The 25,832-nt window shown below is 52.2% G+C and overlaps 2 protein-coding genes across 4 annotated transcripts; both read left to right on the forward strand.

Moving 5' to 3' along the window:
* The first annotated feature begins 156 nt into the window (after positions 1-156).
* Positions 157-3,051, forward strand: vps25 (vacuolar protein sorting 25 homolog). Its single transcript, XM_029133656.3, has 6 exons — positions 157-303; positions 1,234-1,379; positions 1,534-1,587; positions 1,696-1,784; positions 2,029-2,104; positions 2,262-3,051. Exons 1-6 carry the CDS (start codon positions 257-259, stop codon positions 2,372-2,374), a joined length of 525 nt encoding a protein of 174 aa, XP_028989489.1. The 5' UTR covers positions 157-256; the 3' UTR covers positions 2,375-3,051.
* Positions 3,052-3,742: 691 nt separating this feature from the next.
* Positions 3,743-25,789, forward strand: wnk4a (WNK lysine deficient protein kinase 4a). 3 transcript variants are annotated; one of them, XM_029133674.3, is made up of 21 exons: positions 3,743-3,933; positions 4,038-4,742; positions 11,699-11,871; positions 12,069-12,289; positions 12,650-12,807; positions 14,945-15,033; positions 15,243-15,462; positions 16,292-16,622; positions 16,982-17,085; positions 17,152-17,225; positions 17,995-18,130; positions 18,317-18,433; positions 19,226-19,387; positions 19,903-19,957; positions 20,168-20,284; positions 21,222-22,099; positions 22,195-22,282; positions 23,204-23,750; positions 23,839-24,044; positions 24,133-24,227; positions 24,310-25,789. In XM_029133674.3, the coding sequence occupies exons 2-21, from the start codon at positions 4,125-4,127 to the stop codon at positions 24,310-24,312; spliced, it is 4,392 nt and encodes a 1,463-aa protein (XP_028989507.1). In that variant the 5' UTR covers positions 3,743-3,933; positions 4,038-4,124; the 3' UTR covers positions 24,313-25,789. The 3 variants fall into 3 exon arrangements, with proteins under 3 accessions (XP_028989507.1, XP_028989508.1, XP_028989506.1); XM_029133673.3 differs by having other exon boundaries at positions 3,744-3,933; positions 4,092-4,742; XM_029133675.3 differs by lacking the exon at positions 20,168-20,284 and having other exon boundaries at positions 4,092-4,742.
* Positions 25,790-25,832: the final 43 nt, after the last annotated feature.

Consider the following 25,832-nt stretch of genomic DNA (forward strand, 5'->3'; position numbering starts at 1 on the left):
ACATATGGAACAGTATGTAATAAACAGTAATTGCAGAGGTATTATAAAATACATATAGCTTACATTTAAAAAACATTATTGTATTTGTTTTTTATTTGTGTTTTAGCTTTTGTTTATTGATGTAAGTTAGCTATTTACATAACTTGTGTGCGTGTTTGTTTTATGTCGGAACAGTCTTTGGTTATTCTGTGTCGTTAGTCGGAACCATTTGAGAGGGTGGACTCGTTTCCGGAAGTTGAACTCCTCACCAACTGAGATGAGTTTTGAGTGGCCCTGGCAGTATAATTTTCCACCGTTTTTTACGTAAGTCAGCGGTTTCTGAACCATATTTCAGCGAGAATGTAAAACCTGGTTTGTTTTCTAGCCTTTTTTGTTTTTCTCTGGTTTTGCGAGTTAGCGTCATATTAGCCGGCTAACTAGCTAAACGAATCAGATGGCTAGGGAAATAGATTTTATAAACTTTATCCTGTAAAGTTTATCCAACGTCAGTTTTCTTTTGCGACCAATTGCTGTTAAACATGATATCCTGATACACGAACTCCTATATTTAGACAGTATATTCCAGTCTTCGCGACGTTAGAGAAGTAGTTAAGCTGTGAGCTCTGGCTTACTGTTTTTACAGTATACACTGCCTCACCTTAAGCTGTCAGCTATGATTTATTTAAGGTTATATAACATCTACGCATTCAGCGAGTTGTCAGGTTCATCTTTGTGGTTACTGTTTATATGTTTAATGGGGAGAAGGCAGAACATGTTAAAGGTGGGAAAAAGTTCATCAAAGAGCTGCACAGAGAATAAAAAGACTAATATACAGTAGTTAAGAGTTCTGGAGTTAAAAGGTAGCGGATTTATTTTCAGAGCTGTAGCAGAGGTTTCTGCAGTGTCACTGGTGCAGTGAGTTAGGGTGAGGTTTGGCCTTGGCTCTGTTCTAACTAAATCTTTTAACATCACTCTGAAGGCTTCAATGGGACTAGAGGGGTTCCCATGGCTGCATATTTCCTATTATTTCCTATTATTTAGCCATGAATGATGCTATAAGACTCAACAATGATTTGGGTCAATGTTGTTCATCAATACTTACAAAAGAAAAACATGATAAGGATCATTTGTTTTTTATTGATGTACAAAATTTGCAGTTGGTTTTTATCCAGCCTGGTGTCCTCCTACCACAGTCTTGCTGTTTGCCTTGCGGTGACTTCATTTTACATCCTTTGCTCATCCCTTTGTGAACAGGCTACAGCCAAATGTTGACACAAGACAGAAGCAGCTGGCAGCATGGTGTTCCATGGTTCTGTCCTACTGCCGACACCACAAGCTCTACACTCTGGATGTCATGGAAGCCCAGGAAAGCCCTGTGTTCAACAACAAGAAGCTAGAACGTATCCTAAATGATCCTTAGTGTTGATATGAGTGGATCAGCAAAATAAACATTGTTACAGTTTTATTATATGAACTGTTGTTTAATAGCTCATAAATAGATTGTATTGTGTTGTGTGTTTGTTACTTTTTTGCCAGACCTTAACTAAATTCCAGGAAAACTGTCAATGGAAGCAATTCAAGTTGTGTTTGAGGAGTTAAGGAAAAAGGGTAAATTGTGATCTGTCCAAACATTTGCATACTGTTGAAATTAATTACACTCCTCATTTTCTAACATTGAAGTAATAAACATTTAATCCCTGGGCTGTCTGACCTTAGGGAACCTCGAATGGTTAGACAAAAACAAATCCCGGTGTTTAGTCATGTGGAGACGACCGGAGGAGTGGGGCAAGTTAATATACCAGTGGGTGAGTGATCACACTGAGCCACACGGTGTACGAACTCTGAAACTGTGCTGTGAAAGTATGGGTTCTTGATGGGTTCTTACTTGCACTGTGTATTGCTGTTGTATGTGGTACCATGCTGTCATTTATGCCTTTAGATAACTAATGCCAGACAAGAATGTTAGACCTTTAGTTGACTCTGCTACAAGCTTTTTAAACCCTTTACACAAAATAGAATATCATTGTCTTTAATTGAATATCATTTTAGGTTTCCAAAAATGGAATGAGCAACTCTGTGTTTACACTCTATGAACTGTCCAATGGTGACGACACTGAAGCTGAAGGTATGGTGTGAGTGCAATGTCAAATTGAACTGTTACTGAAATCTTTCGGCCCTGCTTTTCCCCCTATTATGACCCTACGACGCTGGAGTACGATGTGATGTTAAGATGTTGTTTGAGACAATAATCGTTTGCAACCTTTCACTCTTTGCTCCTCCAGAGTTTCATGGATTAGAAGAGTGGATGCTGCTGCGCTCGCTGCAGGCTTTACAGGCAGATGGCAAAGCAGAGATCATCACCATGGATGATGGAAAAGGTGTCAAATTCTTTTGAAATGGTGCTGGAATCCAACATATTCTGTCCAGGAGCCCTCATTCTGTACCTTACAGGCAAATTTGACATTTCGCCATTTAAGGCTACAAGGTGCACCTCAGTGTCCACTCCAGAGGATGTTGGACTCGCAGTTGTTGCCTTTTGGGTCGCCTGCATTTAGAGCCTTTTCTTATTGGAAGAGAACCAATATCATTTAGTGTTTGGGGTAATGAGCAATGGTGACACTGTGTTTAAAGTTGTCACAGGTAACAACTGTTGCCGTTTAAACATGCAATGCGTCTATCAGGGGACTAAATACTATCCTGTCTGACTTTAGGGGAAATCTTTCCTCGCCAGCTGTAACTTTACTTTTTGTTCTTGTAAATAGAATTAGTTTTAGCCCAGTTTTCCCTGTTAATAAACATACTTGATATAAATCTCTGGCCCTTTTGCTGTTGGCTGTTGTTCCTCTGTTGCAAATGAAAAACCCAAAGAAATTCCAGACTCCAACACCAGAGGCACGTGCTTCCAGAGGAGGACCAATCCCAGCCCCACTCAGCTGTGTGCAGTAACTTCATGTACTGATTGCTGTCTTCTTATTGTGCAGTGGAAACTGTGACACTCTCTGTTATTGCTCCTTGAATATTTCCAACCTCTTTTTCCAAATCTCGTACGAGAATAAATTAGAAATTTCCTAATTGTCTGTGTCTCCAAAGTGCTTGAAAGCGTCAGAAGCGGTTGCTCGGCCTTTACGCTCCTGTGACGTGACGTGATAAGCGCTGACGGTGACAGCGCCCCAGTGTGTTGACGTGCGTAAAAGGGCTGCTTGCAGTTGTACTGAATGGCCGGGTGGCTGCGTGGTCCAGTCACATCACGGGCCGCTGTGTCCTGCTTCTGGGGCGTGATAGGGTTCCACGGAGCCTGGTGTGTTTGGCTGATAACGCCAGTGTGTACAGTTACAGGACAGGTGGGGCCTAGCGTGACCTTGGCTGATAAAGGTGTCTTGTTTCAACAGCACCAAGTTTCCACCCTGCGTCTCCCCTGTCGTCCCACATTCCACTTGTATTGTCTATTTGCCTTTTTATTTGTGAAGTGGCCGTTTTACTTCAATAAAAGTGCGCTAAACCAAAGTTGTGCGTAACGCGCAAAGGACGGACCTCGCTCGTGCGCCTTGACGTGGCCGCTCCAAATGGCTCGTTCGGGGTAATTCGCGCATCTTCCTGGGCGTCTGTTAATTACAACATCCCATCCGCAGTGAAAACAAATGTCGGGGTTCTGGAGAACAGACTGTTCATTTGCGCACACGCTCACGTTTGACTCTTTAATTACTCCCTCTGGCTCGGCCTATTAGCGCGTGTGAGCCGCGAGGGGCGGAGCTGGAGCGGGAGCGCACACCGGCGGCGCGCAGGACGCGCAGCCTCCGCTGCTCTGTTGATATAGACGCCGCCGTCCGCTCTAGGAGGTTATGGCTGAGGACTTCGCGAAGGGAGGAGAAAGGAGGAGGTCGACAGGGATTATTCGATAGGAGCCATGCGTTCAAGTGCGTCCGCGTGAAGTGTTTTACCCAACGGATGTGATGAGTGAGTAGCTTCATATTAAATATCCGTGGTTTCTAAAAGTACGCGGACGTGTCAGAGGTAGTCGTGTGTCGGTAGCCATAATGTGACATGCCTTTTGTTTAAAGCCACTGACATCACGGAAACTTTGAAGTAACGCGTGCTCCAATGTGCGCATCCAGGCTCTCAACCCAGAAGGCGCTGAACCCACGACCATGTCCCACGCTCAGGTTGAGATCCCCGCGCGCGGCTTCCCCGGCCTGTCCGTGGACATGAGCGACGACTGCTTGTCCCGCGTGCCGTCCGTGCTGAGGACGCACGGCTTGGGCGCGCGGAGGAACTCCTACGGGCTGCAGAAGATCAGCATGGACGTCGACTCTCCGCTGTACAGCGGCGCGCTCTCCAAAGCCCTGTCGTGGTCGGCGGAGAACATCCCGACACTGTGCGAGTCCAGAGCAGAGGACTCCCCACAGTCGCCGTCTCCCGTTTCCAGCCCGGGCACCAGCTCCAACACGCCCCCCTGCAGCCGGGACCCGGAGCCCGGGCCCCCCGCCGGGACGTGGGCTCCGGCAGCGCGCGCCGCCGCTGCGGACGCCAGCTCCGACTCTGAGAGCGAAGTCAAACACAGGCAGCACAAGGTGTTGTCCCGCATCACGTTTGATCCTCAGTGGGAGCAGGAGGAGAAGGAGGACGTGGAGACCAAGGCGGTGGCGACCTCCCCTGACGGACGGTACCTCAAGTTCAACATAGAGATCGGACGAGGCTCCTTCAAGACGGTCTACAAAGGCCTGGACACGGAGACCACGGTGGAGGTGGCCTGGTGCGAGCTGCAGGTACAGAACGAGCCCCTTTGTCCAACGCGTCCATCCCTGCTCCGCTCGAATCGCTCCCCCAGACCCCGGCCGAGCCGAGCAGCTAATCTACTGCACGTTATTCTCTGCCGACCTTCAGCCGGGCCGTGTCGGGCCGAGGATCTAACCGGGTCGTGCTGTCAGCCGTCGCTCTGCCTGCGTGACCCGCTCTAATCTCTGTTTTCATTTTCAACCGGTGACAGAGGTGAGACGAGCGCCTCACGTGCGAACGCCCCCGGCTGCAGCGTCAGTCTTTGTGCGGGTGCGCGTCCCGGTCCGTGCGTCCCGGTCCGGCCGGGCTGGACCCGCGGGCTGCCGCTTGGCACCCGGGCACCAGACAGCCTGGGGAACAGCTGCCGCTCCTGGTTCTGCAGCAGAGCCAAGGATTTACAGCTTTAAGCTTTAAGTTGTGGCTCGGCGCTCGGCGCTCGGCGCGGTGGCGTCTGCAGCCTCTCAGGAGCGGCGCCCTCTGAACCTCAGGTGGAGCTCTGTGCCACGGAACCAGAACTCTGGCAGCAGCGGAGTTCTGGTCGGTCCAATGAATACAGTGACGATGGAACGGCACCTTCAAGGTCCAGATCAGTCTGACTTCCATCTGAGCGGTTCAGGCAGGCAGGGATTACCCAGAGTGCACTGGGCCCCAGCAGCAGGTGGGGAGCTGTCAGTTCACACAACAGGTGTGTGTTTGGCGAAGCTGGCGAGCGGCTGAGGGGCTCGGAGCGGCACAGATGTCTCGCGGCCTCGGGTCAAACACATCATTTACATCCTGTGAGTGAAAAACACCCCTGTTTTCGACTCCATCGGAATGAAAAGGGCCGCGGCTCAGTGGCCGGGGGCCGCGTTGGAAACAAGCATGCCGCTTCAGCTGCTTACTGGAGACATGAGCCCCGCTAAGCCGCTTAATCACTGCTAATAGGCTTAAAGGTGCTCATTGTTGATATGGTTACTGTTGTGATACGTTAACCTCAAAGAGACAGTGGAAATCACCAGCCGGTCCCTCGCTGGCGCTTAAATGGGCACAAACGCTGGCTGTTGGTGGCTAAACACAGGCACCGCCGTAATATTGATGGAGCAGCAGTCGGAGGTGCGTCACTTCGAGCCGGGCAGAAAAACGCTGAGCGCTTTGAAGCGGGAGCTGCGGCGGCTGAGCTGTAATCCACAGGAAGTTCAGATCAGCTGCTTGAACGTGAAGGAAGCGTCAGTCGACTCCAGCTGATCGGATCATGGTTTCTGTCAGACAGTAACACGGTGCCGCCGCATCCACCTCTGTCACAGAGCTGCTTTGTTTCCTGCTTTAAGCCGGTTTTTGCTACGAGCCGTAATCATCGCAGGTCACAGCGACTGGTACACGCAGATAAAGACAATGGGCCTCGGTGGAGAACGGTCACGGCGGCGCTTGTTTCCACGCGGACAAACAAAGCGTCTGCTCTGTCTGAACTGCAGCACCCAGTGAAATAACAGTGTCTTAATGCATACACAGTCATGACACCGCCACGAATGAAGCGTGGAGGTGACAAAAATGACGACTTCCTCCGTTCACACGCAGCTCGCCGCGTTTACGAGCGCCGGACGTCACCGTCGCCTCTGTTTCGACGCTCTGCTCCGGTTTTTACGGGAGGCTTCATTCAGGGCGTTTAAAGAGCGACGTGTGAGTCCCGGCTGCAGGAAACTCCAGGTGGAGAGGTCGGTGCGTGGCTCTGCTGATGCATCAGCACAGCACTGACTGGAGGAGCTCCACGTGCAGCAGCACAGTGATGATCAGGCGTTGGGTCGCTGATGTCGCTCAGTGTGAGTCCAGTCTGTGGCAGCGGAACCACACGCGTCGCTGATGGACCTGCTCACTTTGGAGTCTGTGTCGGATCTCTGTCCTCAGACCCGCATGGCTGCTGGAACCGGAGCGTCTGTGTGGCCGGTGCCGTGACACCACGCGTCGGCACCGGCTCATCGGGCCGGCGCCGCGTCTGCAGGAGCAGCGCGCTGCGTCCTATTGGGCCGTTACGCTGCGCGAAGCTGCACGTCGGGCTCCTGTGAGCACCCAGGGCTACAGCAGATAAAGGATCTCGCTGTTACTGTCTCAGCGGATACAAGCTGGGGCGGCTTCGTGCCGGCCGCCGCGGGCTGTTTGGTGTGTCTCTATGGGAAACCGGAGCTCAGGTGTGTCGGCGAGCGTGAGTTCAAGCTCGTAGCGCAGCGTCTCCGAGGCGCGTGACCGACGCTTAACCCACCGGGCCCTCGTCCGATCCACGCGGGGGGAGCGTCGCGTTCAGTGACCTTTTACTGCTGCGTTACAGCTTCACTAACAAACAGTAGGTGACAGGGTGCAAAGTGCTGATTGACAGAATTGAAGACGCAGCGATGTTTGATTACAGACGGGGTGTGAGTCATAAAGGTGGTGGTGAAGGTCAGCGTTCACCGCCTGATGATCTTCAACATCAGAATCATTGAAATTAGACAGTGGAGCCTCGTTCAAAGATGGCCGACCACAAAACAGATGGAGCGCCTTCATCCTGGTGACAGCAGTAGCAGCTTTGACCTAATTGGTTTGCTTAAGGTTCGCGGATGTTGGTACTGCTCTGTAAACGTTCACACAGGGGCTTTTAGATAAAACCTGATAAAGCGCCTGATCCTCAGTATATTTTTTATTTACTGTTCCTGAAAAACACATGGTCGCTCTGCATCCGAGTTTTGCTTCCTAAACAAACCAAAGACCCGGAGCCAAACAGCTATTAAAGCAGAGTGTGTGTGTGTGTGTGTGTGTGTGTGTGTGTGTGTGTGTGTGTGTGTGCGTGTGTGTGTGCGTGTGTGTCTGTACATGTGTGTGCGTGTGTTTGTGCGTTTGTGTGTTTCTGTGTGTGTTTGTGTGTTTCTGTGTGTGTGTGTGTGTGTTTCTGTACGTGTGTGTGCGTGTGTGTGTGTGTGTGTGTGTGTGTGTGTGTGTGTGTGTGTGTGTGTGTGTGTGTGTGTGTGTGTCAGGGGGGCTTTGAGCTCTGGTCATTCCTGAATCGCCCGTGTGTGTTGGAACGTTCAGGACGAAGGCGTCGGGTGTGAAAGCGAGTCCTGGGATGAATCGCTCATTGGTTTGGAGCCACGACTGGACTGGTTTGGGCTCCAGCGCCGTGCAGCACTCAGCAACAAACGCTGGAATGTTATTAAACCCACATGATGCTTAGCTAATTATTGATTAAAGAACCAGGGATCACATGTTGATATTCTTCAGATATTTAACTTTTTGTTGAGAAAACTCTCTCCGGTGTGAATGATGACCTATAAACCCAGAACCATCAATCACTCCCTCTCTTTGACGCCCAAATGGCCGTAATTGAGCCTTTTAAAACAAGTGCGTGCAAATCCAGCCGCGACTCAGGAAACCGGTGGAAGAACACGCATGGAATCTGCCTGTGAGCGACGTGCGTCCAGAACCTGGCAGGTCCCCGTCGTCGGGTGCGTGTTGAAGCCTGTAACAGCAGCTCAGGCTGTAATTATTGTAAACATTTAAAATAATCGGAGGGAGAGTTCCCACTAAACACAGCGAAGTGTAGCACGGTCCCGACCCCCGACAGCAGACCTGCTCTGTGTGGACACATCTCTGCTAATGGACCCTTTCAACGTGGAGACCGTCAGTGATGCCGTAAACGTGCTCGCTCACAGATTATTGCTGCAGGTGACGCGCTGCGCCTCCAGCTGACTCACGTTAATCGGGTTTAAGAGGCTTCACGGCGCTGACGGTGCACGACAGGCACCCGGTTCCTACAGTAACGGCCTGCGCTCAGGACCACTACCGCTAAATATATGGGGTTTATTTATGGACGTCCTCGTGACTCTTCACTTGTTTATTGACTTCCCTCACAGCTGCTCCATTAAGAAGGGTTTCCAGCTGGTTAAATGTTGGGATGTGAATAAGCAAAGGTTGATTTTATAAAGAATCGTCTCCACTATTATACTGACGGTCAAACTGAGAGGATTCGTGCCCTCGGCCCTTTAATCATGCTGACACCAGTCGGCCGTATGTCTGTAAACAGGCCTGTCCTCCAATAATCCCATGAGAAGTTAACCAAAGGCCACAGAGTGCTGGCTCCATTCATCCTGTGGGAGCTGCTAATGAAATGACAGGCAGCTATAGAATATGTCAGCTGCATAATCGCAAGCTGCCACGTCAGAAACAAAGAAGGTGCAGCAGGTATGTGCGGGTGCGTGCAAAGCCAAAGTCAGGGCTCTGCATTAAAGGGTGGAGGATTATTTTAGGAGCTGCAGAGCTGTTTATAAAAGCAGACAGGTTGGGAGACGTTAAGTGTAACAGGGTGAACCGCTGGAGTGTTGCCGAGGCAACGCGGGGCAACCGGACGGCCCGGTTCACGGGTCCAGGCTGATGTTGGCCCGCTGCAGACGGCAGGTCAACAGGAAACAGGAGAGCAAATACTCCAAAATAAGTCTGAGGCAAGTGAGGAATGGACCAATACAATGTCAGCGAAATGTGGAGCAGCGGGACGCGGATTCGCTCCAGAGCCAACTTCACACCACGAGCACGAGACACCGTGTAATCCAATATCCACCTCATCTATCTCATTAGTCGGGTCAAGTTCAGAGAGAGGGAGAGAGAGAGGGAGAGAGAGAGGGAGAGAGAGAGGGAGAGAGGAGAGAGAGGGAGAGAGAGAGAGAGAGAGAGAGAGAGAGAGAGAGAGAGAGAGAGAGAGAGAGAGAGAGAGAGAGAGAGAGAGAGAGAGAGGGAGAGAGAGAGAGAGAGAGAGAGAGAGAGAGAGAGAGAGAGAGAGGCTGGGCTGGATCCTCGTCAGATCAGGGATCAGTTTCTGACCTCTCCATGTGCCCAGCAGCTTGGCTTTTGCTTGGACGGAGCACACAGCCGCCTCAGTTCTCACCTGTTGCCCCTGAATGCACCAGTGTGCGCCTCCGTGCAGCTCTGAGCCGCGCGTCGGCCTCGCGGAGGCGTGAGGTCAGCGCTCCTCACCCGCTGCCTTTGACCTCAATGCTGCGGCTCAGGACTCGCTCGTTGGCTGCAGCTGTGCAGGTTCTGCAGGACGCGCTGTGGGGGGGTCACACAGAGGTCAAGGTGGGCTGGGGTGATTGAAGCGCTCAGGCCTCGAGCCTAAACATAGTCTCTTTCTAGGGCTGCGTTCAAGGAAACAAACTCCCCTGAGCTTCAGTATGTGATGATGAGGACGCAGAACGTTCCCGCTCTCCCTGTGCTCAGCCTCACACAGACCCACGGCCCGTCCCCCCGCTGCCTGGCTCCGACCCAAATCCTACTGCTCCCGTCTCAAACACCTGGTTTGGCGCAAATGCGGGCTGGCGTGGAGTTCTGGTCCTGGTCGTCATAACAGGTCCACTCACAGACTCCACTTAATACCAGCGGCTCCACCATCAACACAACTTATATAACTCGCTTTCTGTGGCAGCGAGCCCAAATATTTCCAGCCCCAGCTATCGCAGACCCCCAACTCAACACACACATACATGTACAGACACACACACGCACACACATGCACACACACACACACACACACACACACACAGAGAAACACACAAATGCACAAACACACGCACACACATGTACAGACACACACACACACACACAGAAACACACAAATGCACAAACACACGCACACACATGTACAAACACGTACAGACACACACACACACACACACACACACACACACGCCTCTGGTGGAGGACACGCCCACTGGTCTTTGTGGAACAGAGACAGTTTGTTTTTGTGGCTGCCCCCTGCATCGCCTCCTCTGCGGTTACGCAATGTTTCTGGCCTGGTTTTCCAGAGAGAGAGAGAGAGAGCGAGCGAGCGACCAAGCGAGCGCGGCGGCTGCAGATGGATGCTGGTTTCGGTGTTGCACCTTTTAGGGGTCCAGCGTGTTTGGGTTTCAGTCATAGCTGCGCAGCTTGTTTCTGTCTGCACTCAGTAATTAACCAAACCTCCTTTTTTGACGCTTTTGGACACTTTGAATCAACAACGCTCCACTTCGCTGCATTGAATCGAACACAGGCCTGGATGAGTCACTTTTAAACAACCCCTGCGTTTGTTGGGCGTTTTATGGGCCGGGCCGGGCCGGGCCGGTCCCGCTGCATGCCAGGCTGCAGTTAATCAGGTTGGGAGGTGTCAACTCTGCACTCGGGCCACTCTCCACAGGAGACGCTTCTTATCAGGCTTAGATACATAAATATCCAGATGTGCATCAAGCCATAAACCCAGTGACTCACTCTCCTGCACTCAGTCCCTTCAGCCTCTGCAGCAGCTTCACCCGTTTGGCGTGGAACGGCCTGAACACGTGTAACATCTGGAGCTGTTTGCATCTGTACGACGGATGAGCTGCAGCCCGTGTTCATGTAAACCTGCTCAGACTGTGCCTCCGGTTTGACTCTGCTGTGACGTGACTGACAGCTACAGAGGGAACAGGCCGCCTCCTGTTGAAGCCTAGCGTTAGCGGCCGTAGCGTTAGCGTTCTGAGAAGCGGTCACGTTGATTGTGAGCGTAAACACATGCTGGGCTCTTTTTCCAGGCGTTCGCCTCAATGCAGGATTCATGGGCCCCGCGTCTCCGGGGAGTTTTCCACTAACTACCCACCACAGGCAGAGTTAGTCCAGCGGCAGCTAAATTGTGCCATTCATCCCAGAGGAAGCACAAAAATGTCTTTGTTCATTCGGCAGCGTTTCAGTGTTTGGTCCTGTTCAACATGAACTTCAGAGTCCTGGTCTTAAACATAGAGTCAGAGGCCTCATTGGGTAATAAATGGGATTATGTAAGAGGAGCGTCGCCCAAAGGGATGAACCTGTGGCTTCCAGTCCCACACGGGGCTCATTAGCTGAACTAAATCTGCCGCCGTGTGTTGGGGCCCCTTATTTGTTGCTGTGTCAGCGTATGTTATTCTGAGCAGACGTGACGTCATGACCTGCTCCCGCCTCCCTGCAGACCCGGAAGCTGACCAAGGCCGAGCGGCAGCGCTTCAGCGAGGAGGTGGAGATGCTGAAGGGGCTGCAGCACCCCAACATCGTCCGCTTCCACGACTCCTGGAAGTCCACGGTGAAGGGCCACAAGTGCATCATCCTGGTGACGGAGCTCATGACGTCCGGCACGCTGAAAACGTGAGTCAGTCCAGGTCCGATCCCTCCGGATGTCCTCCGTCTAAACTAAACGTCCGACCTCCAGCGCCGGCAGGACGTGTCTGTGTCTTAATAAAATGTGCAGAATGAGAGCGAGGGGCGGCTGCAGAGCTGGAGTCCAGCTCGCTTCCTGCTGTCAGGATGAGGGACGGGTTTTACTGTGATCCACTCTCTTTCAGATACTTGAAGAGGTTCAAGGAGATGAAGCTGAAGCTGCTGCAGCGCTGGAGTCGTCAGATCCTCAAGGGGCTGCACTTCCTGCACACGCGCACGCCTCCCATCATCCACCGCGACCTCAAGTGTGACAACATCTTCATCACAGGTCCGACCGGTTCCGTCAAGATCGGCGACCTGGGCCTGGCCACGCTCAAAAGTGCCTCTTTCGCTAAAAGCGTGATTGGTGAGTGGAGATGCAGCCCTGCTCCCATCATCTGCAGACATATCTGATGCTGAGAGTCTCCATTCTAATGTCAACACTTTGAGTTCCCATTAAGCAGACGCAGGGAGTCACATGCACACGTGTTGGTTCACTTTGTCCAGTAGTTTGCTGATGTGAAGGTGTTACTGTTACGTGGGAAAAGCAGCTCGGCCGGATCATTTTATATCAACGCAGTTCATCAACACCTTCGTTTTATTGTGCTGCTTCAGAGTCACTAATGGCGCCGGCCTCTTTGTGAGGTGCAGCATTGCGTCTATTAAAGCGCTGACTAAGCGGTCCGGACCCGGACTCAAACCGCCCTAATAAAAGCGTGTGTCACAGGAACGCCGGAGTTCATGGCCCCAGAGATGTACGAGGAGAAGTACGACGAGGCCGTGGACGTCTACGCCTTCGGGATGTGCATCCTGGAGATGGCCACGTCCGAGTACCCGTACTCCGAGTGCCAGAACGCGGCCCAGATCTACCGCAAAGTCACCAGCGTGAGTCCCGTGCTGTGTTCAGTCTAATGGTCCGCACATGTTGACTTTAAGTAGATGAGCAGGAAGCAGGAAGCAGGATCTGTGGTGCCTGCGCGTGGACGTCCCGCCGGGTTCTTCTGTTATAGGCTCTGTTTGGTCCGTTCGGGCTCAGGTCCACGATGCACTCGCTGACTGCCGGCGCCGCCGCTGGTTTAAAGTTCTGTGCTCCATGAAAATGTGTGGATGAAAAACGCTGACCTGCTGCAAAGACGCTGATTTCTACCGACGTGTGCCTGAGCTGCCGGACAATGAGAGGCCCTGTCTGAACGTCTGCTTAGGGACGAGTAGGGCTTGAATTCAGGCCCAGAACCCGCGTACAGACACAAATGTTAGAGGTTTAGACAAACAGAATGCTTTAAAAGTGTGACCCTGTGTTTGGGCCTCGGTGCCAGCGGGCGATGACGCCACGGTGGGCGACGGCGGGCGACGCTGGAATTATATGTTTTGGAAACGCTGTCTCACTCCTCGCTCCACAAAGAGGCCTGTCTCCTTCCTGCAACACGAACCCAGTCTGACGACAGCGGAGAAGTGCGAACGTGACGGAGCAGAAACAATAATAACGTGAATTAGATCCTGCTGGGCGTGTTTTTACGAGCCGGTTACGTTTTATAATTATAAGTATCTGTTAATTTATTGACGTGTCTCTTACAGTTTCTGACATTAATGACTTACCTGTAAATCTTATTTGCAGTCATTTACTTGACAAACTTGTACATGAAGTCATTTGTCATTTATGGAGCCAGGAGTAAGAAACGTGGCCTCACATATTGGAGAGGAGGAGTATTATGTTCTGAGGTTCTTGGACACCGGACACTGTTCAGATGTTTGAATAGTTTTATGCATAAATACAGGACAAGCCTATGATTGATTCTTAGGTTTTACACTAGATTTTGGAAAATCGCTGCAGGGATTACAAATATTTTACGACTTTCATTATCAATTCATCTGCTTTTAATTTTCTTTATGAATGGATTCATTGTTTGCTTTTTAAACCATCAGAAAATAATTTAAAAAACTCCCCTGTTTACATTAGAAATGGCTTCATCTGCACATATGTTCTTCATTTGTTCAAAACTCAAGATTTTTTCTTTCTTAAAACTAAAGTTTAAGGTGAAACCAGCTGAAAGGTTGAATATTAAATCTGAACAATATGTTGTTACGACAGGAACAATGACTCTAATGTTGAAAATGTCATTTAAAGCAGGAAGATTTGCTCGCAAAAAATAACCATGATAATTTGAACAAATAGAAAAATATAATTATTCTTTTGAAAGTAAATGTCAAGGCTATTCAATGATTGTTTCTGTGTCGTCCTCTGAACTGAATCAATTGGCAGCAGCATATTTCTCAAGATCTTATCTGGACCGTTGGTACCACAGGAGAGGAGACACAAACTGAATTTGGACTGATTTATTTGAAAGGTGCCTGAACAGAGAAGCATCTGTGTTTCTCTTCACATCCTCCAAATCACATTTCACATGCACTGAGATTAGAGTGTTCGCAGACGGTCAGGTTGGTTCGCAGTCACCGGGGTGACGGTGGCATCACTCAGATTGGAGGACGGAGAAGCTCTGTTTGGGGCCACAGAGGCTCCGTCACATGTCGCAAAACGTGTTGCTCAGCATTTTCCTGACAAATCTAATCGTGTGGGTGTTTTGACCCAACATCAGCTGCAGCAGCAGGCTAAACATCCCCACTGACCTCGCGTCTCAGCCTCGTATCTGTGTTTTTACAGGGACAAAGCTGTAATCTGGGCACATTCTCATGACCGCATTTAGAAAAACGTCCCGTTTCATCATGTTGTCCTGCCTGAGCTGCTTCTTTAAGGCTGCGCTTAAGTTATCAACAGGAGGATGAAGAGCGTCTTGGGTTTTTCCATTCGCAGCCTCTCGGCTCTCCTTGACATGATGTCACGCTGGCTGCAGTCACAAATGAGAGCTTGACATTCGCATCCAGCTCAGGTGGAACTGGCTGTTTGTGCCTTTCTTGGTTCCTTCAGCAGCAGATTCTTATTCTGTACAAAGCAAAGCGGAGGAAGCTGTCAGAGAAGCACTTCTCCTACTTTTCGTATTACTCAGTGTTTTTTATGTCCTTACAGGGAATAAAACCCGACAGTTTCTACAAAGTCAAAGTCCCAGAGCTGAAGGAGATCATTGAGGGATGCATCCGTATGAACAAAGACGAAAGGTACAAAAACATGAACTGGATGCAAATAATTCTCCTTACTTTCGTCCCAAATAAATAAACATAGTGTGTTAAATATCAGGCTCACTGTCTGCTGCAGCTTCTCATTTAGTGTAATTACAGAACGCTTTGCTTTTAGCAGCCAGACTTCCTCATCGTACCATCATGCATTCTGTATAACTAGCGTGTCTGATCTGCCGCCCGTGCTGCAGGTACACCATCCAGGACCTCCTGGACCACCCCTTCTTCCAGGAGAACAACGGCGTGCACGTGGAGCTGGCGGAGGAGGACGACATGGTGAAGTCGGGCCTCAAGCTGTGGCTGCGCATGGACGACACCAAGAAGCTCCACGGGAAGTACAAGGACAACAACGCCATCGAGTTCCTCTTCGAGCTCTACAAAGACGTGCCTGAGGAGGTGGCGCAGGAGATGGTAGGCAGCTCGCTGGCTGCGAGTGCAGGAAGTCACTAAGTGATTCCAGATGAGCAGATAGAGCAACCAACCCCCACGGTCTCTGCACCGTCAGCGTGATTTATGGTCTCAGCCTTTTATAGGTTTTTGGAGGGGGGTTGACTGGATATATGGCAGCGCTCGCGTTCAGCTCCAGTTTCCTTCCCTTTAATGATTGCCCTCGCTGGGGAGTTGGAAAGAAAAGGCTGCGCAGGGTTCAGATTCCTGCTTTATAATAGATTTGACAAGTTTGACTCTTGATATAACAGGAGTCATACACGCACATACACAAGCTCATCGCTGGCTTGACCTTTGACCCCAAGCAGTGAAATCGCCTCGGTGACGCCCCCCGGCATCGTTATGCTTCCTTTATGATGCTGTTATGACAGCAGACATGCTGTAATGTGCCCCGGCCCGTAAGAGGCGGCCGCCACGCGTGTCAAGGGCGACGAGTCAGCGTTTAATCAACAGGCCGCCGCAGGAAGCAGCCGAGGTCACGCACTGTATTTAATAAGATAATGGATCTCTTCCTTCTGAGGCGAGCTTTAACAGCACGTCCTCTAGGAACGCTCGGTAGAGGTCACTTTTAATGAAAACACGAGCCTGGATTCCTCCACTTTTCATCGAGATCAAATTCAGTATCGGCGCGGGACACGGAGTCCGGCCGATTGGCTGTAATCTGGATGTGGTGAGAGGCAAGGACGGACTGCGCGTCCCGGCCTCCCGCCACGTGACGCCTCAGTCCGTGCAGCATCTGCTGCGTTACAGGCTGCTCCTGGTGCGGCTCACCTGCGTCTACCGCTGTTTGCAGGTCGTGCTGGGCTTCGTGTGCGAGGCCGACTTCAAGCTGGTGGCCAAGGCCGTGCGCGACCGGGTGACGGCCATCAAGCGGCAGAGGGAGAAGCTGCGGCGCCAGGCGGAGGAGCGCAGGAGGCAGCAGGAGCAGGAGGCGCTGGAGGAGGAGGCCGAGGCCCAGCCGCTGCCGCCCCCCGGCCCGGCCCGGACGCCCCCCGCCCCCCTCCTGTCCCCCGCCACCACCTCGGTGGATTCTGGCGTCAGCTCCAACTGCCCCGTGGAGCCCGAGGAGCCCGAGGCGGACCAGCACTTCCACATCCGCCACACCAGCCTGTCCTCCGCTAACTGTGAGCTCCTCACACTGGGCCTGCGTCACGTCATTAAGGAACGGCACTGATTTAACGTCGTCCTGTAGCTTTAAACCAAATACGTAGCATCAGAAACTCATCACAGCCTCTGGAGACAAATGTTTATTGCTTCATTTGTTTTACAATTGCACAAAACCGACAGTCCGTCATATCAGAGCCCAAGGGAGGGGTGCAGTGAAATATGAGGCTGCGGTTGGACGAGCTATTGGGTTTGTGCAAGTGGCTCTTGCTGCTGTGGAACAGTTTGATCGGCTCTGGAGCGCCGGTGCCGGTGCGACGCCGCCTCTCAGGCCACGCAGCTGGTCACACGCTAACGGGCCGTGTCTCTGTTGAAACAGCTGACTGCGAGACGGACGGCGACATGAGCTCCCCCGGGCTCCAGGACTTCCCCGACGCCCGGCCCGTGAGCAGCCCCCCCATCGCCGCGCTGCGCTTCCCCTCGGTGAGTAGCCTGAGTCTCAGGGAGGACGTGGGCGTTCCTGTTCTCACCGCCTCCTCCTCTGTTCAGAGCATCGCCGTGTCCAGCAGCATCGAGCACGGCCACTGCGGGTCCCCGAGCGGCTTCAACTCACCTGTGGACAGGTAAAGCCTCAGCCCGTGTGCTCCCCCTCTGCGTCCCGGGCGTATGTGTGCGTGCGCGTCTGCCGTTGCCACGGTGACGCCTCCTCCTCCACATCTGCCAGGCTGCGACAACAAGCCTGAGGCGATGGATAGGCCCCTCTGTGTTTTCATTGCAGTGAGGCAGAATGCGCCCCAGCATTAGTGGATGAGGCCCTGTTTTCCATGTTGGGGGCTTCACTCCCTGCAGGAGGCCTGCACTAGTTATGTGTACGTGTGGAGGGCTTTTCATCTGGGCTTCACCTCCACAGGCTTCACAGTGAAGTGTGGAGGTGCAGCTTGAGTTTCTCCCATTTAGGTCCACAGCATAGTCCCAGTTGTGCAACAGTTCCCCAGAGAACGAGCGCGGAGCGAAGGGGTCACGTGCGTCCGTGCATAAATGGCCCGTCTCAGGCTCTGCTGCTTGTGCGGTCGAGGCCTTTAAAAGCGGAGCGGCGGCCGCCGACCTGTCGGCGTTTGCAGACCGAGCTGCTGCACAGAGAGGTGCACGGAGGGGGGTCTGTGGCCACGGCAACACAAATAGAGCCCGGAGACGCAAATAGGCCTCGCTGAAGCTTCTGATGAGAGGACGGATGTTGTGTTGGAACGCTTCCTACAGACACAGACGCTGTGAAACATCAGGGCCTTTGGAGAATGTTGTTTGTTACTGTGTGAATGACCAGCGACGGCGGATGACGATAAATCCACATTCCTGGACTCTAACCCGCAGCCGCTTCCATTTGCTCCTCCGCAGCTACGCCTCCGACGTCACGTCGGGCCTGAGCGACGGCTACGAGGGTCCGACGGAGCGGAGCGAGAAAGCGGCCGCCAGACGCGGCGCGGGGAAGCTGTTCCGGAGGCGCGCGCGCTCCCGGCTGCGCATCACCGGGGTGATTCACGCCTACGCACCATAAACAAATAAATCACAAGTTAACTGCCGCTGCTCCGCCCTGATTATCAGCGGCCGCGTCCTCCTCCAGCGACCGCGGCGCATTGTTCCGCGGCCGCTGGAGGAGCGTGTTTGCGCTGGAAGCCCAGACAAACACAGTCTGAACCGGGCCTCACCTCACCCGCAGCTCTCCGACAAAGTGGACCGCGTGGTGGAGTGTCAGCTGCAGACGCACAACGACAAGATGGTGACCTTCAAGTTCGACCTGGACGGAGACAACCCCGACGACATCGCTGCTGTCATGGTCGGTCCCGCTGATGCTGCAACAAACACCACAACCAGGATTATCACACTGTGAAGTGTATTCAAATTAGCTTTTGGTAAAGTAACAGCTGATCAGAGCTCAGAGATGTGGGGTTTCTGCCATTTATTCAGCATTAACAGTGAAAAGGGAAAACAGGACAATAGCAGCTTTTACAGATTATGAGGTAGATTAGAATTAAAAAAAAAAGCTTTTATTCACTCCATCGACAAGTGAATAAATGAATGAATGAGTATTTTCAGCTTTTTAAGGGGTTAACGATGAGCAAATGATCAGACACGGCGATGATCAAGAATCAATGACCTCAGTCTGTCAGCTGATCAACTGGGACCCCCCCCAGCTGAATGTACTGAGTCATCGTGGGCCCGGACCCGGTGTTTGTCCGTCCTCACGCTGACTGATAATTACCCTGAGGCGAGTGACGCAGGTGGAGGCGGCCGCGTCTCCGCCTCCGGCCGCGGAGGCGGAGACGCGGCCGCGGTCGCTCCCTCCGTGGCCCGTTTCTCCGGCTCCTGTAACACAGTGGGCTTTTGTTTACGCAGTCTTGGCTCAGCGGGGGCTCCTGGCATCACAGCAGCCTGTGGTTCCCAGTAGAGAATGGGCTGAATTATGCCACGCTGACAGGAAACAGTCGCCACGCCCCGAGACACAAATCACAGCGAGGCCCAAAACGGGATGAATATGCAAAACTGAACATGATTTAGATCCTCGAGGTTACGATACACAACAACACGTCCCAACGCGTAACAGTTACTGCATGATGTTTGTGTCCAGGTCCACAACGAGTTCATCCTGCCCTCGGAGAAGGAGGGCTTCCTCCACCGCATGGGCGACATCATCAAACGGGCCAAAGCCCTGATGGCCAAGGAGCAGCCGGTCCACCGGGCCGCCGCGCCCGCCCTCCAGGGCGGCGCCAGCGCGCTGTCGTCCTCGCAGGTCAGCAGCGGCGCCCGCGCCGCGTCCTCCACCTGAGGCTGCGCTTTGATTTCCAGACCGGTCCTCCATTAACACGTGCCTCCGTCCTCGCGTTTACTGTAATTGCTCCCACAACCACAAATCATTTCCAGAACATTGTTAAACGGGTTCTGAAGACAAGGCCGGGCTGCTGCTCGTTCTGCCAGCGTCGATCCAACGTGATCGTGAATGATTTCATGCACACCCAGAGACAAGTCAAAGCAGCCACGCTTTTCCACCACGCTTCACAATGACCGAACCCCTCCTGGTTCGGCTCCAGTCGCTGATCACAGCCCCGGCATCGTCCGCGTCCTCTCGGAACCGAGCGGCCGAGCTCCCGGCAGCGTTGAGTCGGAACAGGCAGCGCCAGCGCAGCCTGGAGGCCGCGCTCATGGGTTCTGGCTCAGAACCACGCAGCTTGTCTGTTTGGGTGTGTTGTGAGTGTACAGCTAGCGAACAGAAGCGACACTGACTGTCATCACATCTCTCTCTTGCAGCCTAACCTGCACAGTCACAGCTTCCCTCGGACGCACTCGTCCTCGTCTCTGCCCGGTGAGTCCTAGCGTCCGGCCTCGATAGCTTCGTTCACCCTGTCCGATTAAATGATGTGAATCTGAAAATGAATGAGCCTCTCTGGACGTCGCCTGCTCCACTTTCTCATGACACTACATTCATGTGAATCTGCATCCTGTGTTGTGTGTCTCTAACCACTGACCTTCTGCTGCTTCTAACTGCACGTGTTGCACGTGTGTCCTGTCGTAGACTTCAGTGTGACCAACCCCAGCTCCCCCTCATGTCCCAATGGAGACATCTTCAGTGCAGACATGACTTCACCTGTGCGACCTCTATTGCGTTCCCAGTCTTTCCACACGGCCCCAGGTAAACACCCCCCCCCCCCTCCCTCCCCAGTCTCTGCCTGAAAAGGCTCAGCATTGTTTACTGTTTCAGCACACTGAAAAATGGTTGCAGTCCTTTGGCAGCGAATGCGCCCGCTCCCGCTATTGTTCTGACACTCGCATGGCGCCACATCCCCACACCCCAAAGCCTCCGTCTGCGCCTTGCAGCAGGGCCTCCTGGGTAATTACCTCACCTGAAGTGTGCTTTCTGGCTCTTCTGAGAGCTGTGAAGCAGGAGCTTTGCTCTGTGATGCTCTGCAGCATCTGTTTGCCAGCTCCGAGCGCAGCATCATTTCCTAGAACCCCCCCTCCTCAGAGTCCCCCTCCCTGTAGAATGGATATTTGAAGTGAGATAAAGAACACACACTGTCCAAACGCCCGTGCCTGGAACGTCCTCGGCCCCTTTTTGTTGCCCAACCTCCGTTTCCATCAGCGTGGAAAACTAGGAGGCTGGTTTGCATCACGGCTACAGAAGGTGTGGTTTTATAACTGTGGGGTAATTGTTGAGGTAAATGTCAAATCAGTAGACGGGGGTTGGGGTATTGGCATCCTGCACCGGTCCCCGGGGACCGATGTGGAAATCCCGCCTTTAATCTCACAATCAGACCCAAAGCGCTGCCTACACACGTGTGTTCCATTTAAAATCCCCTGAAATGTCACATTTAAAAGCCTCACTCGCTCCGTCGATGCTGAATCCCTCGTGGCCAACAGCTCCAACGTACAGATGCAATTAAAGTCAGACAGTGTCTTGAACAAAATGCCTTTGTTCACTATGGAAATTCTCTATGTGGAAGCACGGACGTAGGGGGTATGTCCCAACAGGGGAAACATTGGACTGACTGTAGTGATGGAACTAATGAAGTGGAGACATTGGGAAACTGGGACCACTAATGAAATCTGTTGTAACCTCTGTCTTTCAGCCTCTCCCCTCCATTATCAGCATCATCACCACCCTGCGTCCCTCCTTCCCCACCACCAGCACTACCACGTACCCTTCATGGGCCACACTCACTTCCCATTCCCGTATCCGGGCTCTCCGGGCCCTCACAAGCCCGCTGGGATGCATCACCCCCTCACCCGTGTAGCCAGTAACCCCACCTTCCCCTCCGCCCCCTCCCCGGCCCCCGGGTCCCCAAGCCCTCAGAGCGAGACCCCCAGTCCTGTCAGCAATGAGAGCATCACCTTATCCCCGCCGGTGCCCCAGCATCCCAGCATGTGGCCCCCCCACACGCAGCCCCTGTTCTCCTTGGCTAACGTCATCTCCATGGCGATGAGCATGGCCCAGTCCTTCATCCCGCCGGCCAGCCTGCCCGCGCAGGGGATGCCCTCCTTCCCAGGCTTCCACCCCCAGCTGCCCCCTCACATGGTCCCACCGGCAGGCTACAGCTCTGTCTACCCGCAGCACTACCAGAGCCCACCGGCGGAGGTGCCGTACCCCGCGGCCGGCGCCGCGCCACCGAACAACATCTACCACGGCCGTGTCGGGAGCGCGCCTCAGATGAACGGAGCTGGTTTTGCTCAGAGCTGGCTCCATCCTGTCTCTCCACCTTCCGCGGCCTCCGCCTCTGCGCCGGCCCCGGAGCCTCTGCAGCCTCTGCAGCCTCTGCAGCCTCTGCAGCCTCTGCAGCCTCTGCAGCAGGGCGGACTGTTGGGGCCTCCCAGCCTGGCGCAGGCAGACAGGCTCCACGCTCATGCTGCCCAGCAGCTCCCAGCCCGCATTGGGCCCAAACCACACGTCTCCAGTTCAAACTCCTCATCAGAGCTTTCGCCATCGCCCCCAGAGAGCCCCGAAAACACAGTGAGTCCTCGCTCCGTGTGCATCTGGCTGATCTGACCTGTATCCACTAAGCTGTAGCACTAATGCTCCTCATATTGTTTCACTTGATTCACCAGTTATCGTCCTTCAGCGCCCAGTTGCACCCTCCTGTTCCTGCGATGAACGCCAGCAGCCCCAGTATGAAATCCTCTTCCTCTGGATCTGGTGAGAAAACCAGTCCTCATGTTCCTAAAACCTCTTCTTCCTCCATCTGTGGATCATAAACACCCAGTGTGTTTGTCAGTAGCCGGGAGTTGCACACTGTGCAGTTTGTTGTTGATGTTTGCAGTCAGACAAACTTTTTCCCAGTCTGAAGCTTCTGTTGTGCTTGTTTTCATTCTGCGTTTCGGTCGTACTCGTGATGTCATTACCACCTATTAGCGGTGCCTGGAGGAGCACTTACGTAAGCGTGAGTCTGGATGCCATGTTTCACTTCATACGAACACAAACCTGAGTGTGGCGGTGGCCCCTCCCACTGCTGCGGCCCAATCGCTGAGCGCCCAGGCTCGTTACAGGCCTCGCCGCCCACATCCACACCTGCCAGTATTTAGTCCCCTCAGAAACCCACGTTCAACAGAGTCCCTCTGTCTCAGTGGGAGCAGACTGTTTGCTGGAAGGACACGCAGTGGGCAAACGGAGGCACTGCAGGACCATTCATGAAAAACAACTGAATGCAGATGTGAGCGCGTGCTGGTTACGTCACTCACTCTGAGTGTGACACCAGATAATCAACACACTTTTTATGAGGCCGGCCCCAGTGAAGGCGCTGGGAGATGTCACCCTCTGGGAGACTCACCAAACCAATGCTTTATTAGATTCCATCACAGCGCGTCTGTCGGGGATGAGTGGGGCTTTGTTCTGATCAACAGTGAACAATCACTGCTGCTTAGTTCATGACTGGTCGTCAGTCACGTCAATCAGCTGATCAGCTGCATCTTTGTGTGTGGAGGAAGTGAGAAATGAACAAACTGACTAGTTTAAGTCATTTACCCTTATTTGTATCTTGCAGGGAAACAGTGATGGAACGTTTAAAAATCAAATCAACTGATGGCATTTAAACTGAACATCAGTGCTTCTCTCTTACAGAAGTTCCGTGTGCTTCTGTGACCGTCGGCCGGTTCCACGTGACGCCCAGCGTGGACGTCCCTGCGCCAGACGCGGCGCCGCAGTCCGCTCACAGTGGGAGCGCCCTGTCTGAGAGCAGCACCGAGGAGCAGGGGGGCTCCGAGACGAGCCTCGGCACCTCCCTCACCATGTCCCCCCCACACCCGCGCCCCCACGGGGCCTCGCCGGGGGGGCCTCCCGACGCTGACAGGCAGCAGGACCGGGAGGAGGAGGAGCAGGAGGAAGAGGAGGCAGAGAGTGTTGGCGAACGGCCGAGGGCGAGGAGGAGGAACCGGAGGAGGGCCTACAGCCTCAGCCTGATGGGAACGTCTGCGGACAGCGGGCTCTCAGTGACAGCTGAGATGGAGGGGAGGCTGTGGGACGGAGCCGCAGGCAGCCCACAGTACACCAATGCCCTTCATCATCTATGGATGATGAGTTACAGCCGTAACGCCCAATACGTGAGCAGTGATGACTCTGACAGCGACAATGAAGAAATCCTGGAGGAGCTCCAGGACCTCAGAGAGAAGTAAGTGCCTCCGCTGCAGGTGTGATAGAGGCTGGTGACAGAACGGAGCCGCTCCATTCTTCTCCCTGTGTCCTCCCTCCCTCGTCAGACACCTCACTGAGGTTCAGGCTCTCCAGGCTGCACAGAAGAGAGAGATTGAAGAGCTGTATGAGAAGATGGGGAAGGTCCCCCCCGCTGCCATCGTGTCCCCTGCCGCCGTGCTGTCCAGCCGGCAGCGCCGCCTCTCCAAAGGGAGCGGGTTTCCCTCGTCCCGCAGGAACAGCCTGCAGCGCGTGGACCTGTTACCGCTGCAAGGTCAGGGCGGATGCCTGCTTGGCTCCACAGCATTACACGCAACAGAAGAACACGTGGGACCCTGTAGTAACTGTGCTTGTTTTGCCAGGTATCATCAGGAGAAACTCCCTTGGAGGAAGCAGCAGTGGCTCCCAAGATAAACACAGCAAAGGGGTGACCTTTGCTAAGGACATGAACAGAATAGTGAGTCCTGATCACTAGAATCGTCACTTTACAGCTGTTCTCCTGTGAACATTCTTCTCACGTGGTGCTTTCGTTGTTCTAGTGAAACACGCCCCGCTGTCTATCTACCTGGACTACCTCATCGTTAGTGAGACTGCAGTGGTCAGAGCCGTCCCGGAGCAGAGTCACGCCTGATCAGCAAACGGCTGCTGCTGGTGGTCGTTTACCTCAGATGTACAGACGCTGCCCTCAGCACACAGGATCTGCAACTAGCTTTCAGTGCGTTGTCACATGAAGCTCAAAAGACAAACTGGTTGATATTAAAATGAATGCCGTCAGTTCAGAAGTATCAGCTTCAGTCCAGGCTAGTCTTTGTTTCAGCTCCTTTCACTGAGCGAGCGCTTCAGACGACGCACTCGAGTGACGGAGTTGTGGCGTTTTGAGGAAAACGACTCTGACCCAGAGAGAAGATTGTTGCCGTTCTGCTGCTTGACTGATTCACTGCCGTTGATCAGTGTGAACTGTGATGAGGCTTCTCACACACAGACAACGTTGGATATTCACATATCTCAGCACCTGTTCACCGCAGTGAAGACGCTCATACAGTAGTTTGATTACTGCCTTTTAGGGGCTGAACACATCAGTCTTTATGCATTGTACAGTTTGATTAATTCATGTTTATCGTTAGGATGATGTAACGATGATTCTGTAGTTTGTCTGCAGTCCTGACAGAATTTCTTACATTATACAGCATTACAATAAGGAGAATCACCACACCTTCATACAGTATGAAGGTGTAAACGGGTAAAATAAATGTAAAATGCTGTATAATTGAGGTTTTCACATAGCTCACATAGCTTTGGTGTAATGGTTACAATGCATTATTATAATCCCGACGATTTTCCAATATGAAAGCAGGTTTAAAATGGAAAAAATGACTTCTTTTTATTCCTTAGATGTGAAAAATCCACCTAGGTTTAGACTACTGGCTTTTTCATTTTCTTTTATTGCATATGTTTAAATAGTAGAATGACTTTGTAGATGACGTTTACAAGTAAGTATTTCAGAAACCTTAATTCTTGCTCAAGTAAAAATCATGTTGCTTGTTCTATCGATCAAGCATCTTGTGCACTTTAGTTCTCAATCAACGTTTGTTGGATGAAACTGTGTTTCACTCGAGGAAGAACCAATATTTTCCCACAAAGGGAAACAGAAAATATTTTTCAGTTTGTTTGAACACATTATTTAATATTGGATCACAGTAATGAAAATCCACCTTCTTATAGCCTTCAGGATACGTTTATAGTGGGACAAAGATGAATGAGTTCAAGCTGTGAACCTGTAGCTGTTGCCTTATAAACAATCACCACACACTGAATTTCCTGACAGTTTAACAATTCATAATATATTCTAAATTCTGAATGTAAATATGTAAGTGTGTTGCTTTCTGAAGCTGCTGTCCTGCCATGCTAAATCTGTGCCTTTCCCTTACAATGTCTTATTTTATATATTTTCTTAAGACCCGATGCCTAGATCAGACTCCTAATATTACATTTTGACAAATAAATACAACAGTAATATCACGGCTGTCTTGTCATATTTACATAATATATTGTTACACAAACA

Source organism: Betta splendens, chromosome 19 (assembly GCF_900634795.4).
Source record: "Betta splendens chromosome 19, fBetSpl5.4, whole genome shotgun sequence".
Lineage (NCBI taxonomy): Eukaryota > Metazoa > Chordata > Actinopteri > Anabantiformes > Osphronemidae > Betta > Betta splendens.

Excerpts from the sequence above, each read along its gene's own strand:
- vps25 (XM_029133656.3), top strand. The coding sequence starts at position 257 with ATGAGTTTTGAGTGGCCCTGGCAGTATAATTTTCCACCGTTTTTTAC. Across the intron at positions 1,588-1,695 it reads TGAGGAGTTAAGGAAAAAGG|GGAACCTCGAATGGTTAGAC; the intron begins GTAAATTGTGAT and ends GTCTGACCTTAG. Across the intron at positions 2,105-2,261 it reads TGACGACACTGAAGCTGAAG|AGTTTCATGGATTAGAAGAG; the intron begins GTATGGTGTGAG and ends TTGCTCCTCCAG.
- wnk4a (XM_029133674.3), top strand. The coding sequence starts at position 4,125 with ATGTCCCACGCTCAGGTTGAGATCCCCGCGCGCGGCTTCCCCGGCCTG. Across the intron at positions 17,086-17,151 it reads CCGCGCTGCGCTTCCCCTCG|AGCATCGCCGTGTCCAGCAG; the intron begins GTGAGTAGCCTG and ends TCCTCTGTTCAG. Across the intron at positions 22,100-22,194 it reads CAGAGAGCCCCGAAAACACA|TTATCGTCCTTCAGCGCCCA; the intron begins GTGAGTCCTCGC and ends TTGATTCACCAG.